The 16074-nt window shown below is 47.7% G+C and overlaps 1 protein-coding gene across 3 annotated transcripts in view; it reads right to left on the bottom strand.

The window, feature by feature from the left end:
* Positions 1-14092, bottom strand: part of CADM3 (cell adhesion molecule 3) — a 31512-nt gene extending 17420 nt beyond the window's left edge. Inside the window, exon 1 of one of the 3 annotated variants that reach the window (XM_027095048.1) lies at positions 13839-14092. In XM_027095048.1, the coding sequence (XP_026950849.1) occupies positions 13839-13920 (82 nt within the window). In that variant the 5' untranslated portion in view covers positions 13921-14092. The remainder of the gene's footprint in view (positions 1-13838) is intronic. The other 2 variants (XM_027095050.1, XM_027095049.1) reach the window with 2 other exon arrangements.
* Between the last annotated feature and the right edge of the window lie 1982 nt (positions 14093-16074).

Below are 16074 nucleotides of genomic sequence, written 5' to 3'. Positions count from 1 at the left end.
TGGGCCAAGGAAGAGGGTAGATCATCTAGGAGCTGAAGCTCTGTAAGTTTACAAGATGGGTGGAAATCTCTATTTATTGATTACCTTCTGTGTGTCATGATCCAAGCAAGGTGCTCTATATTCATTATTCCAGAGTAACCCTTTAATAGGTATTATGACGCACATGCTAAGGATGTGTTAACTAAGACTCAGAGACTAACTAAGACTCAGAAAAGTTAAGTAACTTGTCCATATGATGCATCCAATAAGTGTTGGGATAAACTTGGATCTCTCGGACCACAAAGCCCAGACTTTCTGCATATCTTCAGTACACTGCCTCCCTTTGCAGGAACATGTGCTTCGTGTGTGTGTGTGTGTGTGTGTGTGTGTGTGGTGGGGGAGGGCAGAGGTTATAGGTGGAAAGATTCCTTCTTGCATTGCTGGCCTGGGGGTGCTCACCTAAACAAAATTCACAACGCTAGCCTGCAATATGGTAAAAATAACAGTGCAGCGAGTTGGAAATGGGTGCTTGTGGTGGTGGTGTGATTTGTATCCACTGAATTGCATTTTTAATTGGATTTCCTGGTGTGTCTTCATCTTTATCTTTGGGGGCTCACCCCAAAGGCCTTATAGTTTGGGATGATTCTTCAGTTAACCAAGCAATAGACGTGTCTGGTTAAAACTAACAGAATGCCCTCACGTTTTCCTAGCACTCTAGCACCTAGGCTACGAACTAAGATTGTCTTCTTATTTGCTCTCAGTTGTCTGGAGGGTTTCTTAATTCTTGGTCTATTTACTCATGGGTTCCAGTAGCTTTAAGACTCCCAGCATTTTAAAGGACAAAGTAGCCCTTCCACCCACTGATTTCCTTCTGATTAATTGTTCATATTAAGAGTAGCAGAGGTGGGAACCAGGGACTTACTAATGTGCCTTTTAAAGCATACATTGGCACCTCTGATTTCATTTTTCATCCATAGTACAGGACCTCACACATAGTAAGTGCTCAATATTTATTGGATAAATGAGTAACTCAAATGAATAAAAATGTATTGTGTTTCCAATTTAAGTGATGCTAGTAAGGAAGTTTATATGTCAGTATAACCCCTTATTGTTTGGTTTATGTATCTTCCCTGCCCTGTCTGTTTCGGGAATCTACATTGCATGGGCCTTCGGGCCATGTACAGGGTCATAGGTGCACATTTGGGATGGTGGGACAAGGGGACAGAGCTCCCCTGCATAACTGCTGCTGGCCTTGCCAGGGCTTGGGTCCAGAACTCCACTTCCCAGATTATAGAAAACACCAACTCCCCGAGTAGGAGTTGATGGTGATGGTGATGATGATGATGATGATGATGGTGATGATGATGATTCAGCATTTCTCTAACTCCAGAGTTAAAAATACTCTTCATCCCAGCCTACTTGTTATTCCTCACGACTACCATGACAGGTGGGTGGAGGAGTGTTATCTCCAAGGGAAAAACACATTGGGGACTGTGGCCCAGAGTGCTGAAGGGACCCACTTTTAGAATGGTTTACCCACCCCCATCACTGGGCTCCCTGACCAGGTGATCTCACTCTGATTCTTCCCTAACACTAGCTATGCAGTGAATTCTTATGTGTATTTCGATCACACACTGAAGAGAATGGCCATGAAATCAGAATTAGAACTCAGCGCCTTAGTCTTTTCTTTACACGCAGAGCCACATTTGTCTTTAGCAGGGAACGTCTGCTTCCGCATTTGGAGGAACGTGGACCAGTCTCATCTGAGGCCTGATTTAATAGATAATTCCAAGGTTTGGGAGGGGAGTTACTTTGACCTGAGTAACTTTAGAGCACAACATCCTGATCACAAAGGACTCTCTTTAAACTCAATGTTCTACATTTGCTCTTAGGTTGCCAGGAATTATGCTACTTCTGCGGAAGTTACTGTGTAGTTTCCTAGTCTAAGACACTGAGGGCAGGAGTGTCAAAATATTCTCTCACTTCCTGCTCTACGTTCCTTTCTAACTTTGTCCTCCCCAAGCTCCCGATTCGCTTCCATTCCCAATGTTATAGTGCGGTCAGACGAAAGAAAGCTGGGGCCATAGAGGTAAGAGTTATTCGGTCATGGGGGCTTGTCTGTCTTTTCAGGTGTACTTCCTTCCTTTCCTGTTGCTCTTCAGGGCAGGCCCCTGTCCCCTCACAGGCAGTAGGATCCCCTAAAGGATCTCCTTGCTCAGCTCAGATATGCTCCGGCTCACATCCACTTCAGAGCCTCACAGCTCAGTCACGCTTCAGCTGCCGGCCTCCCTGATCTAGGCCTTCTCTCCAGCTCGCTGGCGCCTCCACCCTTTCTGGCTTGAGCTGCTGAGGCCTTGCTCCTTTGTGTTCCCTCCCTCCATTATTTCTGTTGCTGTCTGGTTTTCCCTCCTGGAGTCTTGTTTATCTACTTTCTCTCTGGCTCCCAACAGCCTCTTGGGCCCGAAGTCACTACTCTCTGGGTGTAGCTTTACTCTCCCAGGAGGCGTACACGATATAAGTGAAACTGGAAGGTGAATAGGGTGGGGAAGGGAACCTTCCCTGTAAGAAGTTCCTACTATACTGATTAGCCTCATAGCTTGGTAAAGTGTGGCCAAGAGGTACAGATTTATAGAACCAGGGATCCTATTCTGTTAGATGATCCAAGAGATTTAGGTTTGGAAAGGACGGATCTGGGCTCAAACAGGTTTATTACTGCATGAAGGCAGATACCTTTTGGTTCCATCCTAAGCAGTTGTTGAAAATGAAAGGCTTTTGTTTCCTGGGTTTGGAATGGTGTGGGGCTTAGCTTTTCTAGGCTGAATGAAGAGGAGGGAATCTTTAGGCTACTTGGCTAGTTTGGCTAGCTTGCCTGTGGTGGGCGTGAGGGTGGGGCTAAAACAAAAAGCACATCTTGATGTTAACCCTCTTTTCACTGAAAAAAAAAAACAAACAGTTATTCCAAATGTTTTCCTATATCCAAATGTTAAAAAAGTATACAAGTTTAAGATGCCGTGAGTAACTATGTTTGCTAAAACGCTGCAGTCCATTTGCATGTTCTAGTCATTTTCTACTGACCCCTAATGGCCAGAGGTGGTTATTCCTCAGATCTTTCTGAGTCTTCTAGACAGAGGATGGAACTGGATGTCCTTTCTGACTCCCTATTACCAAAGTTCAGTAATTCCTTGCCTTCTCTTTCTGCACCTCATTCTTCCTAAAATATTTTCCCGTCTAGGATTCTTAGAAGCATAGACTTTTAGAGTTGACAAGAATCTTAAGTAGCATCTAGCGCAAACTTCCCATTTAAAAGATGAAGAACCAAGGCTCAGAGAGGCTTAGAAACTTAAGCATGGTCACACAGGCAGCTAGTGGGAGCTGTGGTTACAACCCCAGTCTTCTGTTCTCGTTGCCATTTGATAGCAGTCCTGTGAACTAGCTAATTTGGAAGTTAAGTTGCCATTTAGTGTTACTTTACTTCCAGTGACGTCCACTCTTCCTGCTTCCCATCTCCCTGTGCGTTGTAGTGTGGAACCCCAGGACCCTAGATCTCAAGGCAAGTAACTCTACTAAATGCCGGGCAGGTTACAGAAGTTGGGGTGAGATGAGGAAGGAGTCCCTGAAGGTGCGAAGAATGGCATCGTCAAATGTCAGGGTCTTCATGGCAGATTCCGGTTCTCACCAAAGAGGAGGCCATGGGGCAGAAGCTACTTCCATGCCCTTTAGGAGTTAAAAGGGTGATGAGAAGGACAGGCCGTGTGTACGTGTGCGTGCTAGCATCTGTGTGGTGGAGAGCTGGAGGATGCTACCCTGATTGTGATGTGGGAGACAGAGACTCGAAGAGAGAAGAACGCAGAGGAGCTTTTCTTATTCTTGAGCTAGTGAGAGAAGAAATCTGGAGGCAGAAGTGGGCTTGCAGTAGGCTGGGGGGGGGCTCTCGGAGACTTAGTTAAGATTCTGAGGAGCAGAGACTGGGAAGTGGGTGGCAGAGAAGGAGGTGGGGACAGCTGTTGCTTTGATTTGCTATTGAGTCAGTGTTCTCGGTGCATTAGCACTGGGAGGGAGCCCTGGGCTGGCCCCCAACAAAAACAAGCCCCTCTGGAGCCAATACTGTGTTGTAGTAAGAACTGCAGTTGGGAGACAGAAAGGAAGGGGATCTAATCCCCAAAGAGCCCCTTCCTCGCCTTAGCACCTACCTTCTAGGACTGGGCTCTGTGCTCCAGACAAGTGTCTAGTGCTCTGTACTAAGAGGCTGGGGGGAGGTGATGAGACACAGCAGAACGGATCGGCTCAGTAAGGGCTGCTAGGAGCATGGGTTCTGTGCAGGGCTTTGACTTTCATCAGTTATTTCTCAAGCAAGTCCCTAAGGTAGGGCATGAAATCACTCCAGTTGAAGACAGCCTTGAGCCATTTTAGAAGTGTCCTTTTACCCCTATCTCCTCATTCCCTTCCCACCATGCTCACATACTCAGAAATCCCAACAGGTATGACCTGGAGTCTGTATTCTAATGCAGTAGAGAGTCAGGAGTCTAGACTTTGAACTCTCAGATGTCCCTTGAACCAAGTGCAGGCACTTTTATACCCTTTCCCTAAATGTATCTAGCTGCTTTCACACGTATGTAATAGAACTGGGGAAAAAAATCACCCCATCTTAGGAAAGTACTTAGGAAAGGATACATAACAGAGTCAGCGTGGAGTAAATGAAAGCATAATTCAGTTTAACTTGTTGGAAAATATGTTTAGCGATGAGAAAATACGGACTGGGAATGGGAGGGAAAGCCCAGGGACCCTGGGGAGAAGTAAAGAGCAGATTCCCTGAGGAATCTCCAACCAGGTGCCAAAGCCTTGCTCCTAACCCTCCAGAGCCTCCATACCTGTTCGAGTGCATGGATGCATTCCCTTCTCAACAAGCTCTATCTTATTCTTTGCTCTTTAATGTGGCACTTTAGATATTTCAGGCTGATGGCTTGGTGTGGCGGGATAACAATGCTGTGAAAAAGTTTAATTTGTTAGAAGTCAGGCAAGAAAGCGTTCATCTCGGCCGGCTCTCATTTTACGGACTTGTTTCTCTTCACTGGGTCATCAGAATCAGGGTGTGGATGACAGGTTCGGGGCAGTGATCAGGAAGACCACATGGCGAAAAAGGTGGTCTGCTCTACACACCCACACTACTCTGGGCTCCCCTCTTCTGCCAGTCCTAGCTGAGATGTAGTCTCTGCCCTTCACTTTTCTCACCTAAAAATGTATTTTTCGGCAGGTTGTTGTTCAGTTAGCCTTACTTTGGGCCTTCCTGGGAATTTAACCCTTCTGTGAGATAGACACATTCTTCCAAGTCTGCAGACCTCACAGTTCCCGATATGGCAAATAATTCCGTTCTGACCCAAAGAGCTCCTCTCCTTAAATCTTCTTGTTCCCCAAGATGCACATATATTCCAACCTGGTGACTCTCTTTTTCTCCTTCAGGATGTGTCCCTCACTACACACATGACAACTACAATTTTCACTATTTGTATCCCTGTTTTCATTATTTTTTGGTCATAAACATAGCATTTTCTTATGACCCAGATCCAGAGCCCTTTTCACAAGCCCGTTATTAATCAAAATCCCTAATGTCCAGCAAACCATATGGTTTAAACTCAGAGATCCTCCCCAAAGCAGAATTCAGGCTCTCTCTCCTGCTCAAACTCCCCAGGAGAGGGCCAGAATCCTCTTCTCCCCAGGGCTGAGGCTCAGTCCATCTGTCACTGACACTGGACTCCGGGGCTTGGAAACCAGAAGAGAGTTGGCAGGAAGCAGCAGTTGAGGATAAATGAGAATGTGTGAGGCCCATGGGTTTAGTGATGGTGGTTTTTATATTTGTTTGAGATTACAGGATGGAGATTAGAGGAGGGAATATATAATATGTGTTTGGAAATATCTCATCCTTAAGAACTAGAGTAAAAACTAGTAGGGCTTCCCTGGTGGCGCAGTGGTTGAGAGTCCGCCTGCCGATGCAGGGGACGCGGGTTCGTGCCCCAGTCCGGGAAGATCCCACGTGCCGCGGAGCAGCTGGGCCCCGTGAGCCATGGCCGCTGAGCCTGCGCGTCCGGAGCCTGTGCTCCGCAACGGGAGAGGCCACAACAGTGAGAGGCCCGCGTAACCGCAAAAACAAAACAAACAAACAAAAAGAACTAGTAAGAACAAGTGAGTATAACTGTCTCACTGTTAAGTTTACGTTTGCTGAGGGACAAATGATTAGGAGCAGATGGTAAAACGGGCCCCTCATTTTATGATAATGAGAGAACTTGACTCTAGGCTCTTCAAAGACTGACCTAGGCTAGGCTAAGTCATAAGTTACTTGTCATCGATGTATTTATTAGAGGTTTGCTGGGTTTCCAAGGAGTATCGGGTATTTAAGTCAGAGACTCAATAAACCAGTTCACCTTCTGGAGCTTTTTACTCTGTCTGAGGCTTTGGCTGGAATTCCAGAATCCAAATTGGAAGCAAAGAGCCAGGTCCCAGAAGAAAAATGAACACAAGAAACAAGGATCTGCATCTTCCCAATGAAATCTGCTATTGGAAGTATAGTTCTCCATTCTATTTTGCTAACACCTGGGACTATATGAAGGAAATGGAGAACTAAGTAGTGGCTAGCTTAGAGATAAATGGCTGAGATGTCAGCCTTCATTTCTTTTTCTTTTTTTCCCTAGGGTGAGGTGATGCATCTGACCTTTCTGACCCTGAACCGGAAGTAAATGAGCCAAAGGTGCTTATCATTAGCAATCAATACACAATTAGTGTAGGTCTAGCTGGGGTAAGGAAAAATAAATCCTTAGAGAAAACAACATTTTAGTTCTTTTTATTATTTAGCTTTCTTATTCTCCTGGAGATGTCCAGGAGAAAGATGGAGAGAGATGAGAGGGCTAAAGAATCCCAGACGTAAGAGCTCACATAGAAAAATGATACACATATTGAAAACAATGTTGGAGTCTCTGCATTAGAATCCTTTCAGAAACATGTCTGCTCTTTATGGGAACGGGGTCTCAGGGAGATGAGTAGATGGGAGAAACTCCAGCTGTTACCATAACCCTAATTCTGTCTTCTTGAAGGCTCTCTCATGGAGATAAATCACTTCCATTACCTGTCCTTGAGGAATGAAGTTTCTCCTTGTATCAAAGAAGGAAATGGAAGAGGGGTCCTGGAAATTAATTCTGGAAACCTGTTTCCCCAGCCTCACTCTGGTGTAGGTCATTCATAAGTGTTAACTATTCTATGAACTATTATGCAAAACTGACGTGGGGAAATCAGCATTTAGGGGAAGAGAAGCTTGTGTAGCTTTGATGTGATGGGAGGAACATGTTGGCTGTCTAGTCTCAGACTGGCAGGGGCTGAGCATTCTCATTGGGATCATTGGCAGATACCCCAAAAGAGTTTAAAGATCCAGCTCCTGAGATCTGGCCAAGGACTTGGACTCTGGGATAGGATGGTTATATTTAAGTCCATGTAGTCTGTACTAGATGGTTATAATGATGAGGGACATGAGTCAGGGATTTGATATTTATCTTCTATGCCTCTCATATATCGAATTCCTCTATTATCTATTCTGATAACCTATCCTATATGTTGTCTTTACGTTTACTGCTAAGGCTGAGGGGACAGGAACAATGGGTACCATGACAGGACAATTAGAGTTGGTTGTCAGGCTCAGAGTGGTGTTAAGAGGTACATGCTCATAAACTGAGTAGGACTCATTTTGCATTCCACATTTATAGTGTATATGTGGTTATAGTGTATGAGCAATGCTGTCTCGATCTAAACCACAACTATTTGTAGTTCTGTTTTAAATCTATGAGTCCATATATGGCAAAACATTCAGTTTTTTTGAGGCCATTTGAGGTCACTCTATGTCCTAGTCTCCTGAACACTGCAAACCACACTTCTTTTCAACCTCAGTATTATTTGCTCTTTCTGTCCCCTTCCTACAGGGGATTAGGTGGTTATGAAGACTCTCCAGAGCTGTATCTACAGGTCTTGTTTACCTCTTTCTGGTGGAGCAGGTCAGGGATCATAACCAAGATCATGTGTGTGTTTGTGGTAGGGGGAGGGAAGTTCCAGCCCTGTTCTGAGGGCTGCAGTGTAGAGAGTAAAGAGATTAGGAGCTTGGATGGGAGCAGGACCACGGAGAGCAGCAAGGAGAGCCTGGAGCATCCCTGTCAGGGGCTAGCACCATGGAGAGCTCAAAGCACCTGTGGTTTGTTCCACAAAGAACAGGGCGACCAGGATCATAGGTTAAGGCAGCCAGCTCTCAAGCCAGACATCAGGGCTTCTGCTAGGATCACACCACACACATCACTTGCTCTCAAAGGCCTCCTGAAGTACTCTGTTTGAACCTGCCACACATACAACCAAGAGACTGTGCTAAAAAGTGAGGACCGCCACCAGACTGAGTTTGTCAACATAAGCCTCAGTAATTATGAAAATTACATTAGTATCAGTGGTGGTGGAAGAGGTTTTGACTTGCTACAACCAATTATGCATGAAATTAATAGTATCTTTCAGTGTGGGAAAAAGAGCACCACAAAGCCTGTGTCCCCTCAGAGACACGCTAGGCATGAGGAAACCAAAATGTGTATTACAGTCAGATAGGGTATGAGGTGTATCAGAGTCCGGGTGCTCTAAGGCACCCCAAATTGCTGTGAATCGTCCAGTCTTGATCATACACAGAAAAATGGAATGGATTATGACTCTTAAAAAGGGTATTGTCCTCAGGACTTAGAGGCCTCTGTGTTAGTTGGGAAATTTGGCCACTCTCTTTAGACTTAGGGGAATTTCAGTAAAGGGACAGATAGTTCTCTCTTTCAGTACTTGTTGCTTCCATGAAGAATATGTAGCTTTAATGAGCTTATATTTTGTAAAAAATCTCAGCAGCTTCATGTGTTCAAGACTCTTGACAACTTGACTTCTCAGTGCTAGAATGGATGGATCTCCTTGTTATAACAGGATTGGATTGGGTTTTTACTTAGGTTATAAAACCTCTGAGCATCAGCTGGTTCTGACCCTGTAAAGAATCATCTCTGCTGCTGATCCTAGAGGAAGAAGCAGATCTTTGGCCCCAGAGACTTGTTCTCCTCTATTTTACAATTACGTGGAGTGTTTGTTCTTAATTTGACTGAGTTCTTAGAGACCCTGAATCTTTTTCTGATGGCTTGCTTTTCTGGTGGTTTGTTTCTCTCTATTTCTTATAAGCATTCCCATGAGGATGGCTATTCTCGGAATTTATGGATGGACTTCTAGGACATGACCTTATCCAGGAAACAAACTGTTCCAGTACGTTGACCTATGGCCGATGATTAAACAGGAAATATTAACTTTTAGCATGAAAAATGAAAGGAGAAGATATAATTAACAAAACTATCTAATACCCTGGCTTTTTCATTCAGTAGTCAGTAAGGAGCTGGTCCAGTCCACAGCTTGCTTTCATGGAGAACCTGGAGGCTAGATTACCACCCTTCAGTGAAATTCCATTACTGAGAAATAGATGACAAAAAAGGGATTGTTGGGCTGGTTCTGTTGGAGTAGGAAACAACAAAGAATGTGACTAGCCACAGCCCCAGGGGTTTTATTATTTCTCTGATGAGAACTGTGAGGATCTTTTCCTAGGTTATTTTTTTGTGACCTAAGGACAAGCAGCTTTTGATTCTATTGTATATATTATTTGGACTGCAAGAAAGTAGTAGTAATACCAAGGGGTACCAAAATCAGATCTAAGGATTTTCAGAGCAATGGCACAACTACTTAGTCTCCTGTTTCAAAGTGACCAGAGCACCAAAAAGATGCCATCTGTGGAATTTTATGGCTGCAGAACTATGAGTCATTCTTCAAGTGAATAGTGAATGTCTCCAACAAGGCGCTCTTGAAATTAGATTTGCCCCTCCTTTTCTCCTCAGCTGGAAGAAGAGAGAGAGAGAGAGAGAGAGAGAGAGAGAGAGAGAGAGAGAGAGAAGACACCTAAGGGTAGTGAGCTGTCTCATTTACTGTTAGTCTAGGGCAGAGGATTTCAAACTGTATGTGGCAGAACCTCTGTCTATGCCTTAAGGATTAGGGGGAGTGTAGGGGAAGCCAAGAAGAAGGGTGAGAGGGCTCCAGGTCTTATCTGTTTCAATAAGAGTAATTCTCCTTGGATCTGTTTTATTTATTTGATAAAGGAATTTCACATCTTTAAAGATAAAAGTGAGAAAACCACTGTACTAAAAGAAACTACTAAAACCAACAGTGCTGCCTAGCTCTAGGGAGAGCTTAGGACAGAATCTTTGGTGTAACTGCTGGATAGGCAGCTGACATGCCACAGCTTGGACCCCACATCAGACAGACTGTATGATACCAGTGTCTCTCTGACGGTTTCAGCTTCTTTGTGCCAGAAAATGCACATGTCTGAGGGGAGAGCATCTCCTTCCCAGGGGTTCCCAGCTGCAACTGGGAAGAGAACAGGAGCAGAAACAGAACAGCTACAGCTGCAACTAGGAACAGAAACTGGATGGAGTAGGTCTGCCAAGCAGATCTGTGGGCAGCTCTAGAGTGAATGCCTGCTGGATTTCTCCGGCACACTGGGCATGATCTCTGCACTGGGCACCTGGCCAGGGGGCTGCAGAATGGATGGCAGTGGACAGAAGGTCATTGGGAAGGGAAAGATATTCATGTGTGAGGCAGTGCAGTCCAAAGTTAAATGGCTATATCCTGGTATAAAGCAAAGTGAGGCTGCCCACCTGTCTGTCTCTGCACTAGATCAGCTCACAGAGTGCTGGAAATAACTTGAAAAGGAAGAATCCAAGGAAGTCTGGTTGCAATGTTGAATGTTGAGCTGCTCACCAGAAAGACAACCACAGAATACATTAAGTTCACAGGCCTTGTATCCCCCAAAGCTGGAACTGCCAACTTCTACCAATACTAGTGGAGAAACGTGAGAAGGAAGGGGCAGGTGGCAAACTCTGAATATCTAAGCCATCCCTGAGTTTCTAGCCACAGCACTCATGGCTGGGTTCAGATAACAGTTGTTTGCCCTTCTCCAACCTCTCAATCCCTGTTCAGCCTTATGAAACCTAAAAAAAAAAAAATGTATGCTGTACTTCAGGGAGCTGTATACCCCAGCAGCATATGAAGTTTGTTTTCCTCATTCTAAATGGAAATAGCCTCTCTGCCATACACCCTTGACCACTCCAGCATCCGTGTATTAGGATATCTTGTCCTTAAACTTTCACACCACGTCTCTTCTTGTTTTGGTCAAATGTTACCAGGTAAGCCATATACTGCCTAGCTCCCTGCCCAGGGACCTCAGGCCAAGTCAGGGGTACTAGACACACCTTCTTCATGATCCTGGGCAGAATGGCCTTAGGATCACCACCCATGAGCATTAAATCTATGCACCTACCTCCCCCGTCAGAGTGGGTCTTTTTTGATCCTGAAGCTAAGAAGTAGAATTAATTTAGATAGAAGATCACATGTGGTTGTGCCTCTTGTACATCAGTACATCCTGAGACATTACAACCAGACATATGTCCACTGTCTGCACAGATGATGCTCTACAAGGAAAATGATGCTTGATTTGACTCTGTCTTGGGAACAGATCTCCCTCCCCATCGCCAAATTCTCAACCCCTCCTCCGGACATTCTCCATTCAAAATGTACTGCCTTCCACTCTTCCCTCAAGCCACTGCTCTGATATATATATATATATATATATATATATATATATATATATATATATACATATATATATACATGGATAAAGCATTTCTCTTCCTCTAAACCTTAAAGCCTGAGTAGGGGCTGGAGCCCAAATTGAAGACCAGGAAAGAATAGTGCAGTTGGTGAAGAAAGACTTGGCTAGGGTATGGATTTTCTCTCTTCTCCAATGTTTACATCCTAGGATTGAGCTCACAGCTTTCTGGGATGACTTCATTCTGTTTAGGTCTCAGCCTGGCCCCATCAGTTCCCATGGCCGAACAGGGGCAGTTTGGGTCATGCTTGTCTCTCTTAAACCCAGCTACCAGGATGGGAAGGCCAGGGGCTGCAGCTGAAAGTCAAGGCTTAGTAGAGACTCGTTATTGTGGTCCATACACCCAGCAGCCTCTCCTTGCCTTGCACTTAGCCTGCCCTCCCTCAGGACTCTCTTCACCTCCTCAGCGAGTAGGGTCATCAGGACAGTCCTCTGGGGAAGGGGGATTCCACACAGGGGAGAGGAGGGGCTGCTGTCTCTATGGTGACTTGGGCAGGAACTCCCCTGGGGAGGGTTAATGGGTACAGAGTAGAAGGACTCAGCCAGCCAGCTGTAGGTAGGGGATCCCCAGTGTCCTCATACCAGCAGAAACTCCTTTATCATGATGGAGACAGGGCTAGGGGAGCAGGTCAGGCGAGATGGAGCAATTATTCCTCCAGCACCCGGGCTCTTCGCCTGTTTCCTTCAGATGAAATTCTCTACATCATCATCCCCAGTTTCAACCCCTCCCCTCTCCACCCCCGCCCCGCCCTGTGCCCATCCCTTCTGGCCACTGGGTCCATCACCCAGGAGCCGCCTCCCCTTTCTCCTCCCCTGCGGTTCTTTCTGTTTTCCGTTGGCATCTGGCCGGGCATAGCCACCACCCTCCCCTTCACTGTCCCCACATCCCTTGGCTCTGCAGAGGTCCCGGTCCCTCTTCCCCTCCCCCAGCCCAGCCTGCCTCACATAGGGGCGGAGGAGACCGAAGGATGCATTCCTTTAGCCCCTTCACAGCCTGCCCTCCCTCCTCCGGGAACCTGAGGCTCGAAGCTGTGGCTCCCTTCCTGGTCTCCCTACAAACTGCCCCCTGCCACCCCATTAATCGTCAGCAGCCTTTAAGAAAGCTGAGGTGCCCCGACAGAGCTGACCTACATAGCCCGGTCCAGGGCAGGAGGGGGCCCCAAGTCCCCTCACCCCTGGCCCCGCCTCCTTTCTCCCCCCCCCCACTCTCTTCCTTCATCTTTCTACCGTGACAAACCCAAGAAGGTTTGAGTTCCTGACTGAAGCAAAGGGGGCTAGGCAAGACACCCCACCCCAAATTTGGAAAATCAATCCTTAGCCCAGGAAAGCTTTGGGTTTTCTATGCATCCTCCTCCCCAAATACCTTCATCCTTCCCTTTGCCCAGCCTCTCCCCACTGCCCCCCCCATCCCCCTCCTCCGCTCTCGTCTGGGTTTCTTTTACCAGCTTCTGCCACCGCTAGGGATGTTGCCATCCCGGGGCCCTCTCCGCCCAGTGTTGTTGTTTTGCTCCAAGAAGAAGCCCCCCACTTCCTTGCCCACGCCCCCCTCAAGAGCCTCACCCAGGCTCCCTTCCCTGCCCACTCGGAGCTCCGCCGCCGGTGGTGGGGACGGGCTGGGGAGCAGAAATGTTTGCATACAGCAGTTTGGGGTATTGCACTGGCTACCCAACCCCTCCAGACATACAAACACCCGACACACGCCCTGACTGAAACAGCGACAAATCTCACTCCGCCCCCAACACACACTGACACAGACATACACACAGATACTGACACAGAAACGCAGAACCAGACACCAACACAGACGCGCACACCCAGACACACACACGGACATCAACACATCCATACCCCGGGATGCTTATAACAGACCCAAACCCTGACTGCACACGCAGACACACTCGACGGTGTACAAGGAGGGGGCATACCCGGCACACCCCACGATCCACAGAGACACGGACGCTCAGAGACAGACACAGGGGTATCAGCAGCGACTGGCGACTTTAACCCCCGCTTCCAAACAAAGCCAACAGGCTCCCTCCGCCCCCGCAGCCGGTCGGAACCCCCGCCCCGGTCCCACCCCCCCTCCCCTGGCGCCGCCCCCTCCCTCACTCACCGTCCTGGGAGAGGTTGGCCCCGCCGGGCGCCCAGCAGCTGGCGAAAAGCAGGAGCAGGGGCAGGGCGGAAGGGGCCCCCATCGCGCTTCCCGGCCGGCTCCCTGGCTGGGCGCTGGCGAGCCTGGATCCCCAGGGGCTGGGGCTGGGGAGGGGTAGACGACGACACTGACCGAAAGGGCGCCCCCGAGCCGCTTCGGAGCCCGGGGCCGAGGCGGGGACCGGGAGGGAGCCGGCGCTGCTGCAGTCGCGGGGATTAAATAGGGCGCTCGGAGCAAACCATTCGGTTGGAGGTGGAGGGGGGGTGACGGGGGCTGGGCTGGTCGCGGGGGGGACAGGTTGCCGCATTCCCCACGCCCCCCCGCCCGCCTCACGCACCCCCTGCGCGCAGTCGTGGTGCCTTCCACCTTCTCCCTCGGGAGCTCCACCAGCCCGGCTCGGGCGTGGAGCAGAGGGAGAGAGCTGGCTCAGCAGTGGGACCTGCCGCCCACCCCTCTTAGGCTTGGGGTGGAGGGGGGGGGGGTCGGGCAGGGCCCTGGGCCAACTGGCGGGATCGGCCACTGCCCGCCTGGGCAAGGGTGTGCCCACTAGCCCGAGATCCTCCAGCCCCGCCCTCCCTCCTTTGGCAACCCGGGATCCCCAGGAGCCCTGGGGTTCCCCTATCAACAGTATGCCCAGGGACATCTCTTCCATGGGTAACCAGTTACCCTGGTCAATCTCCAAAGCACTAACATCCCTAGTTCCTCTGACCAAATGAGCCCCTATTTATACGCCCAGTAACAACTTGTAGCCCCAGGCAATTTCCTTTGACAGGCATCTTCCAGCAAGCCCCCAGGCCATGGGAATCAACACTTCTCTCAATCCCTCCTCAAAGAAATTACTCCCCATCTAGAAACAGTGACTTCCCTTCAGACTCTGCCCAACCAAGCTGCCTACAAAGCAACTCAGTGGTTTCCCCCCTTAATCCTTCCTATTCCCTCACTTTACTCCCAGCCCTTACCCCCAATATTTTTCTTCTTAATATTTCAAAGGAGTTTGTCCTTCCTTCTCAAATTTTAGTGAGTAAGATTCCTGGGTGAACGATCTGATCTACAGACCCTCAGGAAGCTGCCCTCTTAAGGGCCAGTGCATCTGTGGCTAATGCAGTTCTTGCCCCTGAGGCCAGATATAAGATGAATGAGAGAGGTGGGGTGTCTGTACTTGCTCTTGGCTCCTGAGTGCCAAGCCCCCTGGGGTTTGGGTTTTTTTTTTTTTTGTGATTGAAGTTCTCTGGAAGAGTCTTGGTACGTCTCAGAAAGAGATCCTTCTGAGTCAGTTTTGCTCAAACTTAGCTTTTGGGAATACATTCCTAAATTTTAGAATCTCTGAATCAAAGAATTTTATGTATATAAGGATTCTTAGAAAATATTTGGTCCAATCCCTTATTACACAGGTGCAACTGAGACCCAAAGGATATGAATTGATCTACCCAAGGTTATACTGACAATTAATAGTAGAAAACACAAGGAATCATATGATTTTTAAAGTGCCGTCCAATCTTGGGAGGCCAATTTTGTCCCTAGATGAGGGATTTGGGTGCCTGTCTTCTAAGCCCTGGACCAGTCCCCTCTCTGAACTGCTTGTACCTCACTGTGCTAATCTTCAACGTTTGGGTAATCTTTCCTCCTCTCAGATAGGCTTCACAGCTGTTTGTGATGGACTTAATGTCTCTGTCACCTAGTAACTCAAGGACAAGGATGTGGAAAGTACTTAGTAATCAGTAAAGCTCTGTATGAATGTTAGTCACTGGTGGAGAGGATGAGAGAGAATATTCTCCAGGAAGACCCTTGAGGATAGCCAGAAAGCTGCCCCTCTGTTTTTCTTCTCGCTGTGTGTGGAGTTTATCTATCGTTTCTGGGAGAAGAGCTCTGCCTACCTCTTGAACACTTACTGAATGTCTGGGTGTTTATTAAGAATTATTTGTAAGAGTTTTTGACCACCTTGGGTTGCCTGACTTGCCTACCTTGACACATCTTAGTGACTCCAAACCGTTCTACTGCTCTGGGGTTCTCTGCCTCCCTGGGGGTTCTCTGACACCTTGAAATCTGTGAGAGGCAAAGCTAGAGGGAGGAGTGTGGTTGAGGGATACAGACACCTGGATGTAAGAGAGAGGTGAGACTGGACTATGGGGTGGGGCAGGAGGGGAGATAAGGGGAAAATTGGACCTTCTGACAGAGGTGGGATTAGGTCGGCATGAGT

Source organism: Aethalodelphis obliquidens, unplaced genomic scaffold, assembly GCF_003676395.1.
Source record: "Aethalodelphis obliquidens isolate GAN/ISIS:26980383/991018 unplaced genomic scaffold, ASM367639v1 scaffold90, whole genome shotgun sequence".
Lineage (NCBI taxonomy): Eukaryota > Metazoa > Chordata > Mammalia > Artiodactyla > Delphinidae > Aethalodelphis > Aethalodelphis obliquidens.
The sequence above is the reverse complement of the archived record's forward strand: the minus strand, read 5'-3'. Positions and strand labels throughout refer to the sequence as shown.